The sequence below is a fragment of the Malus sylvestris genome, chromosome 11 (assembly GCF_916048215.2).
Source record: "Malus sylvestris chromosome 11, drMalSylv7.2, whole genome shotgun sequence".
Classification (NCBI taxonomy): Eukaryota; Viridiplantae; Streptophyta; class Magnoliopsida; order Rosales; family Rosaceae; genus Malus; species Malus sylvestris.
Window position 1 is genome coordinate 37,675,863 of NC_062270.1, and position 23,888 is coordinate 37,699,750.

The 23,888-nt window shown below is 37.7% G+C and overlaps 3 protein-coding genes across 4 annotated transcripts; 1 reads left to right on the plus strand and 2 right to left on the minus strand.

Moving 5' to 3' along the window:
• Positions 1-1,185: 1,185 nt before the first annotated feature.
• Positions 1,186-7,048, plus strand: LOC126591373 (C2 domain-containing protein At1g53590-like). Of its 2 annotated transcripts, none has more exons than XM_050257048.1 (13): positions 1,186-1,353; positions 1,443-1,831; positions 2,110-2,184; positions 2,404-2,547; positions 3,086-3,181; positions 3,281-3,412; positions 3,721-3,873; positions 3,982-4,023; positions 4,121-4,169; positions 4,817-4,909; positions 4,996-5,179; positions 5,369-5,492; positions 5,659-7,048. In XM_050257048.1, the coding sequence occupies exons 2-13, from the start codon at positions 1,706-1,708 to the stop codon at positions 6,406-6,408; spliced, it is 1,968 nt and encodes a 655-aa protein (XP_050113005.1). In that variant the 5' UTR covers positions 1,186-1,353; positions 1,443-1,705; the 3' UTR covers positions 6,409-7,048. The 2 variants fall into 2 exon arrangements, with proteins under 2 accessions (XP_050113005.1, XP_050113004.1); XM_050257047.1 differs by having other exon boundaries at positions 1,571-1,831.
• A 59-nt stretch (positions 7,049-7,107) lies between these two features.
• On the minus strand, positions 7,108-8,839 carry LOC126591374 (pentatricopeptide repeat-containing protein At3g14580, mitochondrial). Its single transcript, XM_050257049.1, has one exon. The coding sequence runs from the start codon at positions 8,697-8,699 to the stop codon at positions 7,503-7,505; it is 1,197 nt and encodes a 398-aa protein (XP_050113006.1). The 5' UTR covers positions 8,700-8,839; the 3' UTR covers positions 7,108-7,502.
• A 2,809-nt stretch (positions 8,840-11,648) lies between these two features.
• Positions 11,649-23,437, minus strand: LOC126591036 (putative callose synthase 8). Its single transcript, XM_050256570.1, has 41 exons — positions 23,140-23,437; positions 22,523-22,623; positions 22,127-22,248; positions 21,926-22,010; positions 21,663-21,776; positions 21,388-21,507; positions 21,104-21,196; positions 20,910-21,001; positions 20,635-20,761; positions 20,334-20,471; positions 20,180-20,256; positions 19,895-20,048; positions 19,651-19,779; positions 19,448-19,565; positions 18,987-19,315; positions 18,848-18,900; positions 18,699-18,759; positions 18,237-18,318; positions 18,107-18,156; positions 17,844-17,930; positions 17,635-17,766; positions 17,467-17,561; positions 17,305-17,389; positions 17,053-17,213; positions 16,762-16,885; positions 16,567-16,661; positions 16,336-16,486; positions 16,089-16,240; positions 15,746-15,852; positions 15,539-15,661; positions 15,383-15,451; positions 15,115-15,283; positions 14,903-15,014; positions 14,633-14,752; positions 14,444-14,559; positions 14,176-14,259; positions 13,945-14,057; positions 13,636-13,865; positions 12,696-13,544; positions 12,163-12,348; positions 11,649-12,085 (listed from the first exon to the last, which is right to left on the minus strand). Exons 1-41 carry the CDS (start codon positions 23,360-23,362, stop codon positions 11,855-11,857), a joined length of 5,859 nt encoding a protein of 1,952 aa, XP_050112527.1. The 5' UTR covers positions 23,363-23,437; the 3' UTR covers positions 11,649-11,854.
• Between the last annotated feature and the right edge of the window lie 451 nt (positions 23,438-23,888).

Consider the following 23,888-nt stretch of genomic DNA (forward strand, 5'->3'; position numbering starts at 1 on the left):
CTGTGGAATGAAAATCCGGTGGAGGATGCCGATTGAGTTTTAGTTAGGTTAAACTGCTTAATGGGTTGGGGAATGGGGAATAAAATCCAATGCATGATGATGATCGAGTTTTTTTAGTTATTTACAAGATGGAGAGTTTCGAACCTAAGAAGTATGAGTAGAAATTCAACACCCTATCTACTAGGATATATGAGGTCATAACAAACCACATGCATCTTCACCTAAATGGAATAAAAAACCTAATTAGATATACAAAACGAAACAAAAGCCTCACATTGGTAGAAATGTCATATCCATTTCTCTGTGTTTTGCGGATCTGAGGTAAAATAACCCAAAGCCCAAACAGAAATCAAACAAATATAGCTAACATTAAATAGACGAAAAAAATTGGAAAGAAAGACCTCCCCATTTGTCTAGCTCTAGAGTTGGGTTAGGGTTAGGTTCATGAGAAATTGATTCATAGGCCAAGTCACATGGTGTAACATTAATTCTATGTGTTACATATAATTAGAAAGTAATTTTGTCTACAAGTTTAGTCTATTTAACATTATCATTTAATTAATGAAATTATTAATCAAAAATAAATTACATCATGATTTTAGTGAAATAACAAAACAAAAAACCCAAAAAAATTAGTGAAATAAAAACGTCATGTGGTGTGTTCCAAGTACATTCGTTTCATCCGGTGCTAGTTTGGTTATGAAATCAAATCTAAGTGCAAACCTACAAACTCTACATGCGTACTGTCTTTTGGCATCCTCTAACAATGACATATACTGTCTTAGCACTAAGAATGAACGCCATGAGTTAAAAGAGGAAGATCTTAATCACCAAAGCAATCCACGACTGAATTTTAACTTAATTAAAGCTGACCCTGAAATAAAAATTCGTAAATATTGGTCGCTGAACTTGATTTCATGATAATGTAGAGCAATAATCCATTTAGTAATAACTCTATTAGAACTTTTTCCCAAAATATTTCTAGTCAGATACAAAAACTCCAATTAAGCCAAAATTCAGAATTATTGCTGCATTTTTTTTGTTTTAAATATATACGAGCATATATACGTATTTGTGTCAATTAGTACAGTGACACGCGTACTTGGTTTGTCTTATACACGTGGCGCCTAAAAACCAGTTTAAAAGTGGCAACTGCTCATTTCTCTCTGAAAACGCGAACTTCGCCATTATTTCTCTCTGATCATGTTCTCTGTCTTGGCCGTTACCTTCACTCTCTCTCTGCGTTTCTTCCCGCCGGTTACTTTAACGGAGAACCGTACAACACCGTTTCAGGCGTTGCCATATCTAGTCACAGCCTGAAGGGCAACAATACACAATTAATCACCCTTAATGGTCTCTCTCTCTCTCTCCCTCCCTCTCTCTCTCTCTCTCCCAATTTTTGTTCTTGTAAAATATAACTCATAATTCAATTTCCTTTTCAGGGTTTTGTTTCATTCATGGCTTTTGATGATTTCTTGAGTTCAAGTTTCAATCTTGGGATTTTCCCTTTTCCAAATTCTCTCATATTTTGACTGAATTTTTTGATTTTAATTTCTTTAATTTTATACAGCGTGAATTAGAAAACCCAGAAAAATTACAAAAGAGGAAGTGAGAGGAAGTTGCAAAGTTGTGTGTGTGTGTGTGTAGAAGTTGCAAAGTTGGTGCCTTTTTTGGGGTTGAGGAAGAAGAAGAAGAAGAAGGAGAAATGGATATAACAGAGGTGTCAATAATTCACCATGTGGGCATTGTGTTATGTATGCTGTGGTTGCTCTCCCACAACAATTACTGCCACCCAGTTGCCTACTTTTTATCTCTCATTTATCTTTACCTGGTAAGAATTTTACCATTCACTTATGCCTTTACATTTTGTTTTCGTTCCTCTTTCATATATATACATTTGAAACTTGTAGCGTTAGGGTCTTTCGCCTTCGATACGTTGTATCAGTGTTATGTAATGATTATTTACCTCTCCCAGACCCTGCGTAAAGCGGGAGCCTTGTGCACTGGGTACGACCTTTTTTTAAAGGAAACATGTTATGTAATTTAATTTGGTAATGCATGTGCTAAAAGGGATGTGATTGAAGTGAACTTTTCTTGTACTTGTGAAAGGTTCATGATAGGTACATTACGAGATTGCGGAAGAAATTACAGTTCGAGGAAAGAAAACAGGCTAATCAGAGACGGGTAGTTTCTTACTTTTCCCATTCTGCATTTTCAGCTGTTATTAGTTGCTTTATTGGTTAAATATTATGCCTTACGACATGTTCAACAAACCGATGAAAAAAGAGAAAAAAATCCACCCCAAGAAATGTTGTTGGAAATGGAGCAAAAATTTAAATCTTAATGTTCAGATGACACTACTATACTTCATTAGAGTTTTATTTCCTTTTTCGAATACTTCAGGTGCTTTCTGATTCTGAGACGGTGCTGTGGTTGAACCACACAATTGAAAAGATATGGCCTATATGTATGGAACAGATTGCTTCACAGAAGATCCTTATCCCCATCATACCTTGGTTTTTGGAGAAGTACAAGCCATGGACTGCCGTAAGACTAACTTCTGATCTATTAAAATCAAATACAATGAAATCGTGCTATTGGTTTGGATTGATCACTTGGTTCTAATTGCTCTCTTATTAAGACTCTTGGATTTCTTGTTGTAGTTTGATGTATGTCTGTGTTGGTATTTCTGGTATGGTTACTTTATTTATTATCATATACCTGTTCTGATTGAACGAGATTGTTGAGTGATCGACAACTCTCAAAGGATGTAATGCTTTGTTGGCTCTTAACTTTGTGTTCTTTAGAGAGTATATTTTCATTTATTAATGCTATCGAAGTGGCAACAACTGTTTTCGTTGCATCCACATCTTATACAACTATGTTATTGTTTTTCATTTTCTTATTGAAGGGCATCCTAAATCATAAAGTGAATTATGTGATGTCCAATATTTCAATCTTTTGCAGGTATAGTTTTGGTGAAACATGTCTTTTTTTTCTGAATTTGATAGTGTCATCTTGTTATCTGGTGGTTATATATTGATACCTTATTCAGTTATTGATGATGATCTGAATATGTTTACAGAAGCAAGCAGTAGTTCAGCACCTTTACTTGGGAAGAAATGCACCTATACTCACAGATATGAGAGTGGTTCGCCAGTCTACTGATGATGATCACCTGGTATTGTTTACATTCTCTGGAATGTTCAATCAATACTTTTCATGCACTCTTCGTCGTTGCAGGTCCCAAATTCAGATACTAAATTGTAACTTGATGCAGGTTCTGGAGTTGGGATTGAATTTTCTTACAGCTGATGATATGATCGCAATACTTGCTGTGAAGTTAAGGAAAAGACTAGGTTTTGGGATGTGGGCAAAGTTGAATATTACAGGCATGCATGTTGAAGGAAAGGTACGTACTTGAATAACTGTTAACTGTAGGTCTAGATGGGACTACTTATAAGCTAGTCATGTACGATATTTGTTCATAGACATCTGAAAATTTAAAATTGATGAACAATTTTCCATCTTATGTTGCATTGTAGCTCCTGTTATTTATGCTAGGTACTCTATATCACCTTGTTGAGTTGGTTCAGCTAGTGTAACATAAGAGTAACTGTAAGCTATTTTCATACTTTATTTACATGGGAAATAGGATGTCCACAATGGCTTGTACAAACTACTTATACGTTCTGATCAAGCTGGATTTTTCTTTTGAAGGTCTTGATTGGAGTGAAGTTTCTTCGCAGGTGGCCATTTCTTGGCCGTGTGCGGCTATGCTTCGTTGACCCTCCATATTTTCAGATGACTGTTAAACCTATTTTCACTCATGGACTTGACGTTACAGTACTCCCTGGGATTGCTGGATGGCTGGTAACTTTTATCATATTGAAGCAAAATAAATTCTTAACTCTCTCCATTTCTCGCTCTCCGTCTATGTATCTTTCTCTCTGACTTGCTCTTTGTGATTTTGTCTGCCAGGAGAAGCTTCTGTCAATTGCCTTTGAGCAGACACTTGTTGAGGTATGGATTTTGGACTCCTCCGTAAACAACCTTTACATCTTGCCCCCATTGGAATGAAAATTAGACCTTTAAATCAAATTATTACTTATTTTTGCAGCCTAATATGCTGGTTGTTGACATGGAGAAATTTGTTTCCCCAAAGCAAGGTAATTATATACAAACGCATACACACACTCGCACACTTAAATGTGCAAACAGATATGTACGTATTTTGATAAATACCGCATATATCTTTCCATATATTAGGTTTTCATGAAAAAAAAAAAAAAAAACTTTAACTTGTATTAACTTGGTGCGATGGCAAGTGCCTTCGCCCATGAGCAGTAGGTCTCGGGTTCGAGACTTGGGAGCAGCCTCTCCATAAATGGGGGTAAGGCTAGCCGACATTCACCTCTCCCAGACCCTGCGTAAAGCGGGAGCCTTGTGCACTGGGTACGACCTTTAGTAGATTTGTCACTCTAAAGTAGTTAGTTTACATTAGAAAACATAAGTTTATCTTCCCTTTTCCCCTTACAGCAGGTTAAATACCACATCGGTAATAATTTCGGCAGTGGTCATGCCTTATTAGTTGGTTGCTTTTGAAATTTAATATTGTATAAGCTTCTGTTAAGGAGAAAGTGCACTAATTATGGAAAAGTAAAAATCTTTGGAAAGCTGTAAAACAGTGTCATGAATGCTTTGTTCTTCATTAGCGTTGTTGTGAACGTTTTTTTTTTCTCGCTCTCACACAGAGACACTCAAAATGTATTTTTAAAATGTTTCGGTTGATAGTAGATGCTCATTTGATTGACAGAAAGTTGGTTCTCTGTGAATGAGAAGGAGCCTCTTGCTCTTGCCAAAGTAGAAGTTATTGAAGCATCTGACGTGAAAGCCGCCGATTTAAATGGTCAGTCTCTCTTTGCTAGTACATTGGTGTTAAGTTTCCACAGCATGTTTTAAATTTATATTTAACGGATAGAACCTTTCTTTCAGGATTTTCTGACCCTTATGTTAAGGGTCAACTGGGCCTTTACCGGTTCAAGACTAAGATACAAAAGAAAACACTGTCTCCAAAATGGCATGAGGAGTTCAAGATCCCCGTTATTACATGGGATTCACCTAATGTGCTTGCTATTGAACTTTGTGACAAGGACCGATTCGTTGATGATGCCCTTGGGTGTGTTTATGAACTTTTTAGTGTAATATGTCCCTCTGTGCCTAGATTTATTCAAATTCGTTACAGAAATATGCTTACAGCTTATTTCGAGTATCGTTTATCAACTTTTATGCCCTTAGTTTCAATTAAATTGTTTTATATGTGCTGTCTTACATGCTGGACTAACTTACTCTCATTCTATATCTCCAGTGACTGCTCGATTAACATTGGTGATCTTAGAGACGGCCAGAGACATGACATGTGGGTGCCTCTTCAGAATATTAAAACCGGGAGGCTGCATCTTGCAATAACTGTTCTTGAAGACAATGTGAAGGTACCTTTTTACTTCATCTCAACCGCATTCTATCGATCAGGTCTATTATGAGTTGAAAATAAAGAGATTAGAGATTTGTAGTTATAGTTGCTGCATATGTGCAAGTCTTACCAAAGATGCTCAAGTGTGCATTCAAGAGTTTGATTTGAGCCACTTGCATATGCAGGGACCCGAGCAGTCAGAAGTTCAGGAAACGGTAGATTTGGAAGATAAAAGAAATTCATTTGCCAGTGATGCTAATCAAAGTTCCTTCTCATCTATATCATCCGAGAAGTCTAACAGGTTGGCAGATAACTTTGAGCCGATTGACGTTGAAGGGCAAAAAGAGACTGGTATATGGGTCCATCATCCAGGAAGTAAAGTTTTACAAACTTGGGAAAGTAGAAAAGGAAGGAGCCGACTCCTTGATACCGAGATTCTAAATGATACTAACAGCCGTAATTCAGTCACATCTGGCTCCCAAAACAATGACAATGGAGGCACGGATAAAAATCCTGACGAGAAACGGCACATGAAAGGAGTTCGCAATGGACTAAATAAGTTATGTTCGATGCTCCACAGGAGTTCCAAGAAGGAGCCGAGTACAAGCAGCTTTAAAGAGACCGCTCGTTCTCAAAGTATTAATCTTAGAGGAGTTCATGACAATGAAAGTGGGGTGAAATTCATTGTGGAAGATGACCTTTCTAGGCCTCTTTCTTGTAAGGTTCGGGAAGAAAAGGATTTCACTTCTGCAGGAGGGAGTGGTTCAGGTACCCCGGGAAAGGGCAAGTTGAGAGAGATGAAAAGTTTCTTCAAGCGTAATGAAAAATCTGATCGAAAAGATTTTGCAAAGTCTCAAAGTGATTCTTCGGTAGTGAAAGAAAGAGAAATGTTAGAATATTACAACTCTTCTGATGATGATCCTCTGCCCAAATAGTTGATATGTTAGCAGTTATGGTTGCAAGCGACACCGCAGTTGATGCTGAAGGTCCAACGATGAAGGCTGGATTTAAATCTTTCTTATATTAACAGTCCCTCGTGGCTCCGGAAGTAGGGTTCTTTACATTCTCATCCTTATTTAGCTCTCTCATGGCGGACTTGCTAACTCTGCAGTCGACAAGGTAGTGTCACAAGCTGTGAGGGGTTCCCTTTTGCGTTCGTAGGTAAGCCATGCTAGGTTGATTCTGTTCTTATATATTGCCAATGCTTTGTTGGTTTATTTTCTATCATTTCCGGAGAAGAGGGGAAAATAGTAATCAAGGTGAAAAGAGGAAAAGGTAAAATAGCCGGTAGCATTGGGGCGGATTAGAGAACTGTTTTTCCATCACCGGATTCTCTTTTGGCAGTGCCATGATAGAGGGTGCTTGTTTGTTTGACTCGTTTGTTTTTGTTTTCTGTAAACACTAGTATATTACATCGATATTCATGGTCGAAACCAATTTGTATGTAGTTCCATGTGTGAGATGGCGGTTCGATCGTGGAACCAATGTCTTTTTGTGTAGTTATAAGTTCTTGATTGCAATTACCGTCTTACAAGTTTGGGGACGATGAAAATTACTTGCCCCTTTTCACCATAAGGAACCCTTCGGGTTAGCAGCGTATTGTAGCACATTCAGTGGTGTAAACCACAAAAGCATACAGAAAGGGGACATATTTGTATAGGGTTTAGGCAATAAAATTACAACTTTGAAAACCGCAATAACTTAAGTTGATTAAACAAGTTCGACTTCCATAATTCCATGGATTCAACATTATCCTCATTCCGGTCGCCGTCAGTTTGTTAGGTATTTCCTTGCACAGCTTCAGCAGAAACCTTCAGCAGGATGCCGGAGTGTCGACGGTCCGTGATGACTCAATGTACCGAGATCATTTTATCAGATGAAAAATCTTCAGCTTCTTTCGTTTCATAATTCGAGCCTCAAGCAGGGCCGGAATATAGGAAGAGTGCCCTTCAATTTACATGACCTCAAAATTGTTTGGGAGGACAAATCTGTGAGAAACATCACCACACAATCATCCATTTTGTATGATTCAACTATCTACAATTTCTTCATAGGAAATACAGCAATGGCTGTTCTTCTCTGCAAACATACTTTTGAGAATCTGCCTCCACATCCCCATCTTCGGAAGAAAACCTTGTCGTATCATCTGCTTCAAAACCCATTCCACATCCTGCACCAGATTTTCTTTGCACAGCCCATGAATCAACGCCTTGTACGACACAAAACTCGGACCAACGCCCTTTGAAATCATCCAACTCATAAACCCTTTGGCCTCAAGAAACCTCTGTGCATCGAGGAAACAATACAAAACCTCCTGATAAGACCCTGGATTCGGATCACACCCCTTAAACTTCATTTCCTCCAACAGCTTAATCCCCTCGTCGAATCTCCCTCGCTTCCTAAGCCCCGCTATCAATATATTAAACGTGATGGTATCCGGGTCGATACCCTCATCTTCCATCCTCTTCAACAACCCGAAAGCCTCATCCACCTTCCCATTGACGCACAAACCATGCATAAGCGTCGAAAAGGTCAGCGCGTTCGGCTCACACCTCTGCTTAGGAAATTCGTCGAGCACCTGGAGTGCACCATCCAATTTCCCGAACTCACACAACCCTTTGATGATTATATTCAATGAACACGCATCAATCTCAATGCCCAACCTGGGAGCCTCCAGGAACACCTCATGAACCACTTCGAACATCTTCGTCGAAACGAGCAAATGCAGCACGAAATTGAACGTCTTCACAGAAGGCCAGCAGCCATATCTGGGCATATCGTAAAGGGTGTCAATCGCCCTGTTTATAAAACCACCCACATTGCCGTAAGCCTTGATAACGGACCGGAAAAAGTCGTCGGACAATCGGCATTTGCTTTCGCCTTTGATTCGGGCCATGACGGAATCAATGGCATCGAAGAGGCGGGCCTCGGCGAGCTTGGCGATGATCAAAGTGTAGAGAGCTTCATTGGGTTTGTAGTCCTTGCGTTTGGAGTAGTGATCGAGTGCCGTGAGGATTGAATTGGGGTCTCTGACGGAGGTGAAGACTTGCAGGACTTCGTTGGGGGATAACCAGTCTTTGTGGTGCAGCTTTTTGGGGATTTCGGGTGGGGAAGATGATGGGTATGTGGAGAAATTTGATGGGTTTTTGATGATGAAGGTGCAGGATTGAGTTGATTGGAAAAAGATTGGCTTTTTGAAAAGTGCTTTTGTAGAACGTGGAATCATGCTGACTGCTCAGGTGTGGAATGCTAATGAGGTTTGTGGGGAGTTCATACTGGGGTTTTGGAGGTTGTCTGAGGTTGGAGGACATAACATGGAGGATTTAACTACGCTATCCAAACACAGCATCTCAAACTTAATGCCACTAGGTCACATCTTTTAAGTTTATTTGGTCTTATATTTGGCTTGAGACCCCATCACCTTGGTATCTCCTTTTACGAAGTAATTAGTTACCCAACCACGATGGACGGTGAACCCTACTAACCTAAGGGAGCGTTTGTTACACCTCCTTAAGTGGGACTGGCTTGGATTGGCTTAAGTAGAATTATAATCCTACGTTTGGTAAGGGCCTGGACTAAAGTAAATGAGACTCGCCTCGACTAGGAGGCGGTCTCTGCTTCGCTAAACCTCGTTAATGAGTCCCGAGCTTTTGCAAGGTATTAAGTGGGACTAAAATGAAGACGAGGCCGACAGCAAGACCCCGAGCTTCCCCTTGCTAAATCCTGACTTCCATTCCCTGGGCTTTCCATTCTTTCTTCTACGGCACTGTCACCGTGGCCATGCAGTCGGCGACACTGTCACTGCAGCTCACAACCGCGCGGACACACCCATCGCCTAATCTCAAACTCCAACCACCAAAATTGAAAGAAAAAAAAAATTTAATAACTGCTGCCCATAAAGCACAGATGAACAAAGTTCTAATAGCTTGGCATAAAGTTCTCACTTCGAATCTGGCTAATTGAATAGAGAAATATAACATCTTTCGTTGCTAGCTTGTTATTGAATTCTTGAAATGATTGACAGCGCAGTAACAGAGTTATGAAACATTGTTGTAGACTTGCAATGACAATCCTTTGCTCCAGCCATCTCTGCAAACAATTTTGATGGAGAAAACAAGTTTGGGGACGAAGAGAAATATAGAGACAGAGAGGGAGAAAGAGGGTGAGAAGTTTTTAAGAAAACAAAAAAAGAAAAATGTTAAATCAATAATAAAAAAATATTATAATATGTATTAAATAATATAATAGTATAGTTTGTTAATTACCTGATTCTTAGTCCGACACTGCAACAAACGCTTCACTAAATTAGTCCAGCTTAATCTAGTCTAAGCCAGTCCAGCTTAGTCCCTACAGTTAGTCCAGTCCAAGACAGTCCGGTGCAACAAACGCCTCCTAAGGGTTTAAGGGCGCACTTTATGTGATTTCATCGTAGGTGAATAGACCAAAACTACCATAATCTCAACTAATTAAGACTTTATGTAAACAACCAATCACTTTAATGCTCTACTTAGTTACAAGTCCATGTTACTAGGCTCAGCCCGCCACTTTCCTTTTATCAACTCTTAATTCTCTAACACTCCCATGTTTTAAGCTATTATATTCAGTAATTTAAAGAAGATCAACAACAAAATTAAATAGAGGTGCTGAAAAGTGAGAAAAAAAATTCAGTTTCCTAGACTTTAAGCAAGAAACTTTTTACTGACCACCCACTCTTCATGGGAATAAATTCATATTGAAAATGTCACATCATCAATTAACTTTAAGTATGATAATCAGGGTTAACGAGTCACCAATTAACAGACATGGATCATTTTCGGATCCATGCATCATAATCCTAGGGATCCATCAATCCGGGCCATTGAAATTTGATCAAATGGCTAAAGTTATCATAACTTTTAAAGTGGGTCTCTGTTTGTAGCCGTTGGATCAAATTTCAATGGCCCGGATTGGTGGATCCTTAGGATTATGATGCATGGATCTGGAGAGGATGCATGGATCTGGAGAGGATCCATGTCCTCAATTAACTTCAAGTCTGACGATCTGATTAACGAGTCATCAATTAACTTCTGATTTGACAATCTGGTTAACAATGTGTAGGGTTTTCGCAAGTTTGTGAAAGAATTTGTAGGGTCCTACAAGATTGGTACCAATTTGAAATCTTATATATAAGGTCAACACAAAAGGTGAATAGTACTTTTGGTGTCACCAAGCTTCAACAAAAAGATTTGGATAAAAATGCCCCCAAGACAAAAAACTTGAAAGGCATGCCAAAATAATACATCAAATAAGGTAGGGGTATTTTCGTCATTTTAATAGTGCTTTTTTTAATAATTAATTTTTTTTAATTAGTACCTCACAATAGGCTAGCAATAATGTGATTCAATTTCTCTATTTTTAAACATGTTCAAAACATCTTAAGAGGTGTGTAATGCCGGTTATAAAAATGTATTTCGCACGTGAATAATAATGTGATTAAATTAGTAGTCAAACGATTGTTTTTTTTAACAAACTATATTATCTACACTAAGGGAGAAGGGGATGGGCTTAGCCTCACAATGAGCTAGCAATAATGTGATTCAATCAATTGTTTATTAAATATTATTTTCTCTATTTTTAAATACGTTCAAAACATTTTAAAAGACGTATAATGCCAGTTATAAAAAAAAGTCTTTCACACGCGGATAATAATATGATTAAATTAGTTGTCAAATGATTGTTTTTTTAAACAAATGATATTATCTACACTAAGGAGGAGGAGGGTTGGCTTAACCTCACAATGGGCTAGCAATAATGTGATTCAAACAATTGCTTATTAAATATTATTTTCTCTATTCTTATGTAAATTCTATAGAGACCGATTTCATTATGTGAATTTAGCTGCTTTAATTAGTTTATGAGGGGTTTCTTCTAGCATGATGTAAGATTATTCATTTACTTCAAATATTTACCTTTATTTTTGTCAATTTATGCATATAAATATATTTAAAACGTGTAAGTCGCGTATAGCACGCCGTGATTCAAAAAATGCCTTTTACATGCGTGTGAGCGCGTGCATGAAGGTTAGTGCACCCTAATGCTTGGGGAGGGTTTATACTTTTTATGTACTAAAACCCTATCAAGTTACAACCATGCTAGAGAAGATTTGAATCATTTGAGGCAAAACTAGAACACTCCCTTCTTTTCTGAATTTGTCACCAAGAATTTTATTGATCCATTATAATTTACAAAAGGTTCTATATCGACTATATTATCTTTCCTTTTCTTTAACAAATGAAACTATTTTATGCCAGTGTGACCACATTTCCAAAACCTATAAGATTTGACAATATAATATGACTGTATACAATATATACAATGAATGATTAGGGCTAGCTTCTAAAATCATCTGTTCTTCTTCTTCCCTGCAAGAATTGGTTGGATCTGTAAGTGCCTGTTGAACGCCTCGTTGAACAGGAAACGAGTCTGGAATGCTGATATAATCGGAAGCCATGAAAAGACCGCGATAGGTGCAAAGAGAGCAACACCCATTCCGTAATCATAAGTCTTAGCGAGTACTCTGGTGAATTCCCAGAATCCAGTATTCTCTATCAGGGGCCTCACAGCTTGTGCAAACTGAACCAACAAAGTTATCAGCGGAAAAGAAATAATGCAGACCGAAAAGAAAAGCATCTGTATCATCGTAAACTTACCAATATCAAACCCCAGCCTGTCGGAAAAAATGCTAGACAGCAGACGACTAAGTCCTTCCAGGAGAGTTTGCATATAAAATAGAGAGCAAGTATGACAGCAAGAACACCCAAGAAGAGGAATGCCTTGAACAGCCTAAACACGAGGTGATATTTAGCGCTGAACTGTTTCCTTCCGAGATTCACTGCCTGCGAAGAATGATGATGTGATCGTGTTAGTGACTCATACAAAAAGCTACATAAGGGAACCGACGATCTATTTTCTACGTAACCTATGACCAATTTGAAGAAAGCACTCGATATTATACACACATGTTCATTGCTACTACATTAGGTCAGAAAATTTCTGAAATTAATTGGTCACAAAAAGAATGAAGGCAAGTGGATAAGTTGAGTAAATGTCAAACAAAAAGACATTCCGAAATCCAGATTTCTCAAACAAAAAGAAAAGAGAAGGGACGAGAAAGATTATTTTCTTTGTTGTTGCATCTTAAATATACGCATAGTTTCTAATAGAAGGAGATTATAAGGTTTACCTTGACTAACAAGAAAACTGCGAGGATCACAATCCATGAAAGCAAATATACCAGAAAATTCCTGCTATTCTGGGAGATGTCAAGGTGGTAGACAAGACCATACTGATACAGGAAAAATCGAACGGAAAGGAGTATTTCAAGCAACCTAGAAGTCATCCCTGAACGGCGAAGATGATCTTGCTCATCCATCCACCAAGACTGCCAACTTTTATCTTGTTGAACTCCAATACCACCCTGCTGCCTGATCCACTTGTTCCAATCTTTCCAGTCGTCTACTATCTTCTCCCAACTGAATCCGGAGGGATTAAAAAGAAATGGAGCAAACAACCAAGTGATTGACATGAACCAAATGGAATAAGTGATTAATACATACACCATGCTGCTCTGATATGACCGCCTAAACAAATCGTAGACAATCAACAGGAGCAACAACTCGAATCCTTTCACAAAGTGGCTTCTTGAATATAACCTGTAGTTCTCAGTGAAGCTAGTATGGAACACAACAACCTTACGCCCAGTGGGTCTGTATTTAGCACCACCATGCAGAATTGTTCGGCCATAATAATGTATTTTTGTGCCGAAGGAGAAAGTGAAGAAAACAGAAGCCAGCTGCAACTGCATCAGGACAAAATCTTTAATTGCGTTAAGGAATCCCTTCTCTAGCCCAATTTCCATCACCATTGGTAATCCTGTTAGTAGGCCTAGCTGTATAAATGACTGCGATGCAAGAGCTGTTTCCAAGGATTGTATGTTCTGCAGTCTCGCTTCAACTATAATCACTCTTTCCAAGCCACTGAGGACAAGGTATAACTGTCCGTAAAGGAAGACGTATATTCCAATAACTGACATCTGAGAAGTTTTGTAGCAGAATTTTGGATTAATCACTCCAAACAGAAATAAATAAGCAAGAAAAAATTGTTTGGGGGTTCAAACGAATTACCAGACTACTAAAGTAAAACCCAATGGTTGTGAAATAACATGATAGCATACGGAAGAAATCAAACTGGCGTCCAAGGTGGTATATGTCACGGCTTATAGTCTGTTCACTGTTTCCGTTAGCAACCTTAGCTTCGAACTTTGATATCTGGTTCAGACTTACATCACGCCCCTTGCCAACTTGCATGTACTCGTGATAAGTTATACATCCGCGTCGTAAAGTACAGTTAAATCCTACATGATATCTGATGTAAGCAGCTTGAAGAAATATCAACAATATAGGAATGTGATTTTTAACATCACTAAATCTTACCAGCAAAAACATCCTCGCTTAGGTTAATTGTCTTTGATGCTTTGCTTATGCCGCCTCTTGTGATGTGAAATAGTCTGTCAAATACATCCGGATGTCCATAATGGAACCGTACTCTGTTTATCGAGAACAGGAATGAGAATGTATAAGTATAGCACACAACAGATACAGAAGCAAGCGCACGTGTGTTCAATGTCATTGAAAAATGAGCTTAGGAAACAAGATATCTGTTACCTGAGGGGATTAGCAAGAAGCCTTTGACCAATGGTGACGAAGCTGGTCTCTTGATACGACATGAACCAAGCAAGAGAAGAAACACTGCAAGAAAAAAAAAAAAGAATCGACTTAACAGTTCAAGAATCGTGGATTCGACTTTTCATAGGAGTGAATGTCTGAATAACATATTAGTTTATAAAAAATCAGGTGAAATACATTTGCTAGTGATGCATTTCACATCTCATATGATGTCAAAATCGAAGTTTAGGGGATTAGAGGAGCTGACCTTCCTGTAAATATGTGTTCCCTCAAACCAAGTAGCGTAGGAGGTCTCCGTCCTTGGCTCTGAAGAAATTCTTGCAGAACGTTTCTCATTTTGAATGCTTCTTCCAGATAACTATCCTATAAAGGCAGATGGTATAAGAGAAACAAACAAGAAAATGACTAATCCTTAGGTACTGGACAAGGAACCTACTTGGTTCATATCAATGGTCTGGAGAGCTTCACCACGAGTGAAAATTATCCCGTGATTCTGGTTTTCGGGCTTCCCTTCTCCAATAGTTGGTGGACCAGGAAGCTTTATGCGATATATTTCCTATGAATGATCACAGCACATATGATGAAAGAAAACTTGGGGACGATGCATTGAGCGGTTGATACGATAAAAACTAATTTAAACTTTACTTAAATTGCTTGACATGAATATCCAATTTGGCATACTAATCCATATAATTTTTGTACATACCTGGTCAAAATCATTGACAGCTTTAACCAATACAGAAGAATAAACTTTCTGAGGCTTTTTTCCAACTATCACTTCTTTCTCCTCAACGTAAGCAACGCGGAGAGATGGGTGTCTTCAAGAAGAAAGTTCTAGAGTCATATGACTTCTAAAATTTTACTTTAAAAGTTCCGTACATCTGCAATAATTTTTTTCTTTCCCGGGTATAAGATTACCTTTTCATCAAGTCAATAATGTCTTGTGCATGTGGATCTCCAGAAGCTTTTTGTGATCCAAACAATTGACAAGTAAGTACATATGTGAATTTCATGTCTGCTAATGCATCTAGCTGAGCAGATAACTCGCGATTTCTACTTTCAACGGCGTCATAACCTTCAAGAATATCTGGAAGAAGAGAATAGGCCAGATGGCATACAAATGCTTACTGAAATCGTCTAATAAAAAACTACAATGAGATTTGCATCAGAGATTCAGAATACAAACCTTCTTCTTCAGCCACGTCGAGGAATGCTTGTAATTTTAAGGCTTCTCTATAGTACATCATTCCTCGAACTGTTACAACCATATACATCAAAAAGGAGGTTATTAAAATGATCAACTGATCTGCTGGATTTAGATTATGTCAGATCTTATATTCACCTGTTCTGCTTAGCGTTTGGCCCCGGTAGGAAGCCCAATTCCTAAGCTCTTCCTCCTTGCTTTCCTCTTTCAGTCCATCCAAGTTTTCACAACCCATGCGCTCCAAGAAGTTTTTCCACTCATCTGAGAAATATGAGAGCCAGTTGTTCAGAGATGAACCTAACCGGATAGCCTACAACGTAATGAATATATTCACTATCTCAGTACCTGGAAATATCTTTTGCATGTAAAAGATGATGGAGACCTCTTGTTGGCTCGAATGAAGCTCCTTCATTGAAAAATTAATATCCTCCATGAAGTGTGGTGTCATAACACTATCAACAGAAAGTTGGTCAGATACAAATGATGGGATTGCAGTTGTTTTTATGTATAAAAATCAGTTTCTTCATAACTAGAAAATTTACGAGTTTCCAGTCGAATCCAACTGTTTGTTAATGTGAAATGTCACCATCAAGATGTTCCTATGATGATCTAAATACATGGCAGAATGAAAGAAAAAAATGCATAGAAAAACCTGCAAGAAAATAATACTTAAGAGGAGAAAACAGACCAGAAAGGCAGCATATTGCGGACTTTGGGTGCGCCGGGCATGTTCATAAAGAGAGAAGTGGCAAAGAATGATATGCGTCTTCGAGCCTCTAAGTTAGTTGGAATGTCCAATGCTGTATCTTTGACAGTAAGCAACAGATGGAAACGCTTGATCTGCACTTGAAACAGTTGGTTAAACTAATGAAACTGAAGAAGGAAAATCGTAAGCAAAACATCAACCAAGATGAGAAGGAGGTAAGGAATATCACCTGCTCAATGAGAGAAGCACTGTCGTCTGGCAAAGGGAAATGGATGGAGTTCTTGTCATCAGCAGATCCAAATAATTCTGGTTCAATAGTTCTAGTAAAATCAGCAAAGTCCATGTCGATTTGTTGGAATGAATTCAGCAAATCCAGTATCCTGCATGATTACATGAATATCTGTAAAGTGCACAAAATGAATTGGATCTTCAAAATGAAACAAAGTTTTATACGCCAAACCTGGAGCCATTAGTCATCATATCGTTGGTTACAAGTTCAAATATATCTTGAAGAATCTTCACAACTTTACTGTGATGCTCTTCGTTTCCCTCAACCTTAAAAGATTTCAGATCAAAGATTAGAATGACTTAAACTCACGGTTTTTAAATGTGATCGGCAATGGTTTAATGGCTTTGCAGGAATTGGAATAACCACCAGAAGTTCAATCAACTCGATACATTTGGCGAGAAGATGTGGAAGTTCAGTCATCCGTAAGTCCTCAAGAAGACTTGACCTTGCGATGCTTTCTTCAATTTCAGTCAGCACGGCAGATACAATACTGATAAAAATTCAGAAACACGATATACATTATAAGTGGGAATTGGAACGCTCACGAATCTCTATTATGTTTTCTTTCAAGAGGTTAAAAAAGGAGAGAAAACACACTGCCACAAGCGTGCACATACACACGCACTCATAAACATAGATTTCAGATGATGTCTCTACCTTTTTTCAAGACGACCAACAACGAGGATTTCGAGGATGTACTTCAAGGATTCGTAGCACTCCTTCACAGCACAGTACATGTACTCGTCTTTTTTTATTTTTCTGATAAGAATCTCATCCTTCCCGACAAAATCCTTTGCGATACTGAGCGCTGTTGAAAACTATTATGTACAGGAGAGATGTTTATAAGTGAACCAAAATAGTAAAGAAAGATACGATGATACGATTAAAGGTTTTGAATGTAGAAGATACCTTATTCGCAAGAAGAAAAACAGGCCAACGAACAATGCCAGAAAATAATTCTGATGACATAGGCATACTCATCAAATCCAACTCCCTATTTTAGAAAATAAACTTGTAAGGCACTTTCTGTTAAGCTTTGCTGAAAAACACGTCTGTGCCAAGTTAAATCACCTGTTGTTTATCAAGTCCTCCGTTCGAAAGCTATTGATAATTTGGTTCCAAACTAAAACAAACTTAGCAAGACCATTGTTTTCAGTCTTTGAGACCTGAGAATACGAGATTGAGTTAGCAAGAGATTTTTCAAGAAATTTGATCGATAGAACAATTAAAACCTCGTACCTTTTTGAATTTATTGTGAAAGAAACCGTTTTTTCTCTTTTGATCATTTCTTGATGAGGGTGGGATAAGGGAAACATTGAATGCAGAAGGCAAAGTGTGAAACCGACTTCTCAACATCCCCAACGTCCGAATCTGTAGTACAGCAGAGGAGTAAGATAGGTACCAAAATGTTTTCGGAGGGAAAAAATAAATAAAAAAATAGAGCTCACCTCACCAAGGTGGTGCAATATGCCATAGACTCCACCAAAGATTGTGCAGTAAACAGAATACCATATCTGAGTGTCCATAAAATACACCTTATAAGAAGAAAACAGAAATAATCGCACGTGAGTTTCCGGTATATCAGCATCAATGGGCATATCGTTATGATGCTAATGAACTGCCAACCTATTAAATTGCACTTGTATCATCTGAAAAGACAGAAGATTGAACATCAAACGGAACTACTTTAAATACTTTGAACAAAACTCACAACTACTATTGGAGCCCATATAGCAACAATTACACCGGCATTATTCTGAACTGCAATAGAACAAATTCTTTAGTATAATCGAAAATCTTCAACTCCCTATACTCACGATGTAAAAAAATATGGTATTTACCTGTTGGAAAAAGCTCGTGCCACTCATAATGTTTCACACTAAGTTTAATGATCTTTTTCGTTGGTTTTATGAGCGGTTTTATCTGCATTGTTCCATAGGCCATTGCAAGCAAATAAACGTTCAGAAAATTACGTACAAAAACACATCGTAAAAAAGTATCTAAAACTCAAAGAAGATACTTCTGTTTCGAACAGAGAAGGAAACCTCATTTCCTAATGATACATACTGAACTTTGTGAATCCAATTACTAGAACTACCTATATCAAGAGACTGGCATTAATATTGATACAACCACATTTTCCAGATATTTGACTCTTCGAAACTCATGTTTTTCATATTATTTGGCTATCTTTTGGTAATCATTTCCTTTGAATAAGTGAATATATTTATCGTCACCTAAACTTTCTTGAAAGATTAATTACTGTCCTTTAGGATAACAGATGCAGTGATAGTAGTACCCACCTCGAAGAAGTAGCTGAAAGAAAATTTGCTCAGTAGTACTAGCACCCAAAACACTGTATACCTACGTAATAAGAAAGACATCGTATTAGGGCACAATATATAAAAGCAAAGGTACGTAACAAAAACTTATCATAGGGTTTCGTATATACTTCAATACTGAAAGCTGGCTTTCTTGCATCCCACGACCAATATATAATCCAGGCTGCACGATCAGAACAAAATTTTCAATATATATCGACAATGTCCAAAACCAAAATTCAATCTGAGAGTTGCACAAGATAAACCTACCTGTGTCCACCAAGACAAAATAGTGCATATTCGGTAATTTGAGATCTCGATGTATTTGCGAATAGAAGGAACCAAAAAGAGCACCATCTCAACTGCGTTAGTCGTCAAATAAATTGCAACTGCAACCATATAGGAGGAGAAACACCACTCCTGAAGCCAGCTTCCATATCGTGCAGGATAACAAGTATATTTTCTTCTAGAATTTCCATAATAAACAGGAAGAACTATAGTCCATATCGCTGCAACAACCAGCTTCATAACATGTCTTACTTTTCCAGAGAATTCCATTGTTTGTCTGGCTTTCCATGTAAATACAATGTCGAGCATTGCTGCAACCCCAACCCTCTATTAGGTTAATAAATTCCCCAAAACGAAAGGGAAAAATAACGAGCACATAAACGACATTCTAATCATTCTACTTAGCCTATTGTTCAGTACAGTGATTGTAATAAAAATTATACCTCGTAAGAGTTTAAGAAACGCAGATGTGACAAATATGCTCATGACGTCCTCGAATATAACCTTGTCAAACAGTTGAAGTGGAGATTCCAATTCATGGCATGCCATAATTATCAATGCCTACAAAGCAAAAGGAAACATTAAGCACACGGGAATCATTGTAAGAAGGTGCTTGGTAAAGCATTCAGACTACAAAAATGTTCACCTGAAGGGAAAGAATAAAAAAGCTCCACATTCTGTCAAAGCTTCTAAAAATTTGCCAAAACGAACGGACTTCTACAAAATTTGTTTTCCCTAACCATTGGGGCTCGCGATCTTCTTCTTTAGTAGTAGCCTGTGACAAAAGAAAACATGTGAGACATGAACAAGAATGATCAAATTATGGATTTGTTAATTCATTAACTGCAATCCTGAACAAAGAGCAGTGGTATGATTGTGATATAATATACCCCTGCTTCCACTTCCTCTCCGTCTTCCCTCCTTTCTTCTACAGAACCAGTGGATACTGAAGCCTTCTTAGGTTTGGGTTTCTTTGAAGGTTGTATGCAGAAGAAATCATGGTCTAGACGCATGGGCCAACCTATTTCGAAACAATCAGGAGACCTGCAAAAGAAGGGCAGATTTACAGCCTCGCAACTCATGATTCTAACTCAGTGGGAGACAAATTTGGATCAAATGCAGCAATATTAACATATATATACGGAAATAGATAGAAGATCAAGTTCAGTTCTAACCAAAAATACTCATTCAGATCATCATAGTTTCTCCACATGGCATGGTCAGTTGTCCCACCTTTGCTTTTCTTGGCTTCCTTCAGTTTCATTAGACCAAAAATGAATAACTACAGAACGGGCTCAACTGAAAAATCAGGGTGCATTCACAAAGTACCTCGCTTATAACCGTGTATATGGGGGTAACTACATTGTTGAGGAAAGACTCGGGCTGGCCTCCATATGCTGGCATGACTTTCTCCCATGTTGTCAAGCTAACAGCACCAGTTAGTGTACCATGTAACTCATACGCCATCTTCAAGAAAACCAGAAAATAATAAGTGACAGTTATACTACGGAAAAGAATTCATCAAGTGAAATAAATGTCAAGACTCGGGATGTATTTGAATGGGAAATAAGAACATGAAATTAGATTCAGTCATATGGAGCTACTAAATCGCAAGAGACTGTAAACTTACATGGTGAAAAATATAACATAGACACTCTGGCATGAATCGGAGATTTGCAGCCTCCCCCCAGATAAGAAGGTAAAGCGCTAGATATAAAAGTTTATACTGTTGTGCTTCTTGTTTCACATAAGGCAACCTACACGCGTAAACAATGTAACTTATAGTAAGGAGTAATGTACACAAGTTTAAAAACTTCAAATTGGTGAAACAGAAGCAATCACAAAAGAGCAGGAAATTTCAGTTTGTCTTTTGAAGTAGGTGGAAAGCAGATAATTTAATCTTACCGGATGTTGCTTTTCCTACCAAAAAATTTGCACCAGTTTGTATAATTTTTAAAAAATTTGCGCATTAACTCATCCACTGCACCATCTTCTAACTGGTATCATACGAATAAGAATAGCACAAAATGTGAAAAAAAAAAAAAACAGAAGAAATGTAGTGTTAAACCAAAACGAATAAACTCTGACGACAGAAGAACCTTTGAGACAGATGCCTGCTTATGAGTTTTTCGTATGTGAATGTTAGCAAGGAGTAGAAGTAGATGTTCCCTCTGATTGGTGACATTTCCCTCCTGACATAACATATCATATGAATCAAATTTATGAAAGTAAGATTCACAGAACAGAGAAAACTATGTCGTGCATGCCTAACTGGCCAAGTACTAGTTCAGACGTTACATCGCACCATACAACTTATTATAGAAGGGGGTAAGCCCGCCTGGTAGTGGGGAGAAAATTAAATTGAAACTATGGAAGAGATTACCTGAAATCCAAAGCAGTACTGAAGAAAATCAAACATATCAATGAAATCCCCATGTTTCTGAAAATCATTGGCCGAAGGTATACCACGAATATTGCGAATAGCAGCTAGTGCGGCCTTAATCTGTATCATTTCGTTAGATTATTAGCATTCTCGACCAAATTTACAATTTCATAGGACCTGCACTATCATATACTGATATGACCACCTGGATCATTCTACATAAGTAAAAGTTCCGGAAAAGAAAAAGAACTTTTATCTAACATACAAAATCATACCTCAGGTAGTTTCATAATTGCTTGCTGAATACCTCCATGATCGAGTGGTAGAATATTATATGGCACGAAGAGATCATTAGATTTGTTCTGGATGCCACCTCTATTAGCAAGTGCCTACGGGATATATATAAATCAAACGGAACATAAGACAAACGCATTTCTGGTATAAAGAAAAGAACAAAAGCATCACTTTTATCATCATATAAAATGTACTGACAAGAAGAATACATAAAAACAAAATCGAAACAGAAAAGGGAAAATACCTGAGGGTTTGTATTTGAAACTGTCTTTAGAACTTCAAACAAAACAGAGCCGATTCTACGTGCATTTATCAACTTCTCTCTGTGTCTGATTCAGATCAATTGCCACAAATGAATTGTGCTTAGCAGACAAGTCTATTCAATACTTTCAGTGTATTAGAAACCAAGTTGAATATCCTGAAACATACATATGGATGTATTTACCTATTCTCCAAATGAAACGCTCTATCATTTTTAATGATGTACTCTTTGTAATCATGATAGACACGTCTCAGCTCACGTATATCGCTCTTTTCCTTTCGTTTTGTTATTGTAGTTTCTTCATCCTGTAAACCATAAAAAACCAGAAAAAATGTCAAAATTGGGAAAGATTATATTCCACCCCAGAAGAAATCAACTTTTTTTGCTTCCACAAATACTGCTAGAATCAAAGAGTTAACATACACAGGAAAAACACGGTATATACTTCCAACTGAAACACAGAAACGCCAGAGAAGGGAACTATCTTCGACCTAATCCTACTCCATACATGAAAGTTATGCAATTTCCCCGTTATCAGTTGCATATTTTTGTATACTATACTTTGATATGTATAACTACCTGTTCAAGTCGCTGGAGAAGGGAAGTTTTGAATTGTCGAACACCCCGACCAGTGGAATTGCGGTCCATGTTATGTGCTATTTCAAAGGCATGAAAGCGGCCTGCTCCATAAAAATCACTCAGACAACGCTATTGGTTCGTGAATCAATTTTAACTCACAACGAAACCACTTATAACATCAAATTCTGCTATCTTTGAGAAAAGATTTAAACATATCTTCCAAAAGCAAATTCAAATTCAAGGAAAAGAAGAAGGAAAGCATTTTTCATTCAAAATAATCTCAAACCTCATTACATCAACCATTTTTCGTATCATCTATCGAAATTCCAACTTACTAATCGATTTACCCCTCTAAAATTCTAAATTGAGGTGAACAGGTTGAATTTCTGCAACCTTAAGTATAAATATTTGAGAGCCAAAAAGAACAAAAATTACAACTCAACTTCATGTTACAAAACTATTATCAGTTTTCTTATGTCGATTCGATTACTTGCTAATCAAGAAAAGCTCCAAATTTATCAAAAAATCTCTCACCCCTTTGTAATTGACACCTTGTAAAACAAAACCATTTCAGCAACATAACAAAAAGAAAAAAAAAACAAAACTTAACAACTCACACAGATAAGCAATACGGGGCTCCTCGGTTTCGATCAAATTTGCAACACGCAGAAACCTCTGGATTTCAGAAGCCAGAGTAGCAGGCAATCTCTCGCTCTCAAAGGGTTCGGGAACATGATTGTGATAACTTGTAGAGCCCATAGTAATGGCCCGTGTAACGGGCCTTTGCGGCTCTTCCAGGTCGCCTTCATAGATAGGCTCTGCAACCACAATCTCAGACATTGCTGGGAGCTCAAGAGGAATGGTGGGATTGTGAACAAGGGAGAATCTGACACGGGTTCATAGTATATAAGTGGGATCTTCTCCATGAGTTGTTTGCTTAATGTGGTCAGATTTGGCTAGTGAGAAGTGCTTTTTGCTTTATACAATGTGATTTGCAAAGAGGATTTGCTATCTTTTTGCTTTTGCTTTTGGAGCTGTGTTTTACTTTCTCTTTTGAGAGAGGGAACTACATGAATTTCTTCGTTTGAAAGTGTGTCATGAGCAGTTTCCTTCACTTTATAGTTTATGGGTAAAGAGCCAATGGGGTTGTGAAATGATTGCGCGTTTCTCCCACGAGTGAATGAATCCAAGCCCAATTCGTATATTCTTGTATATTATACATTACGTACATATATTAAAAAAACCTTCTACATTAGAGAAAAATGAAAAATATATTGAATGTTTATATAGATAAATACTAAAATTTTACATAATAGCCAAGGTGTGATGGAGATGGCACTCATTGTCTTAGGCAATAATTGCCTTA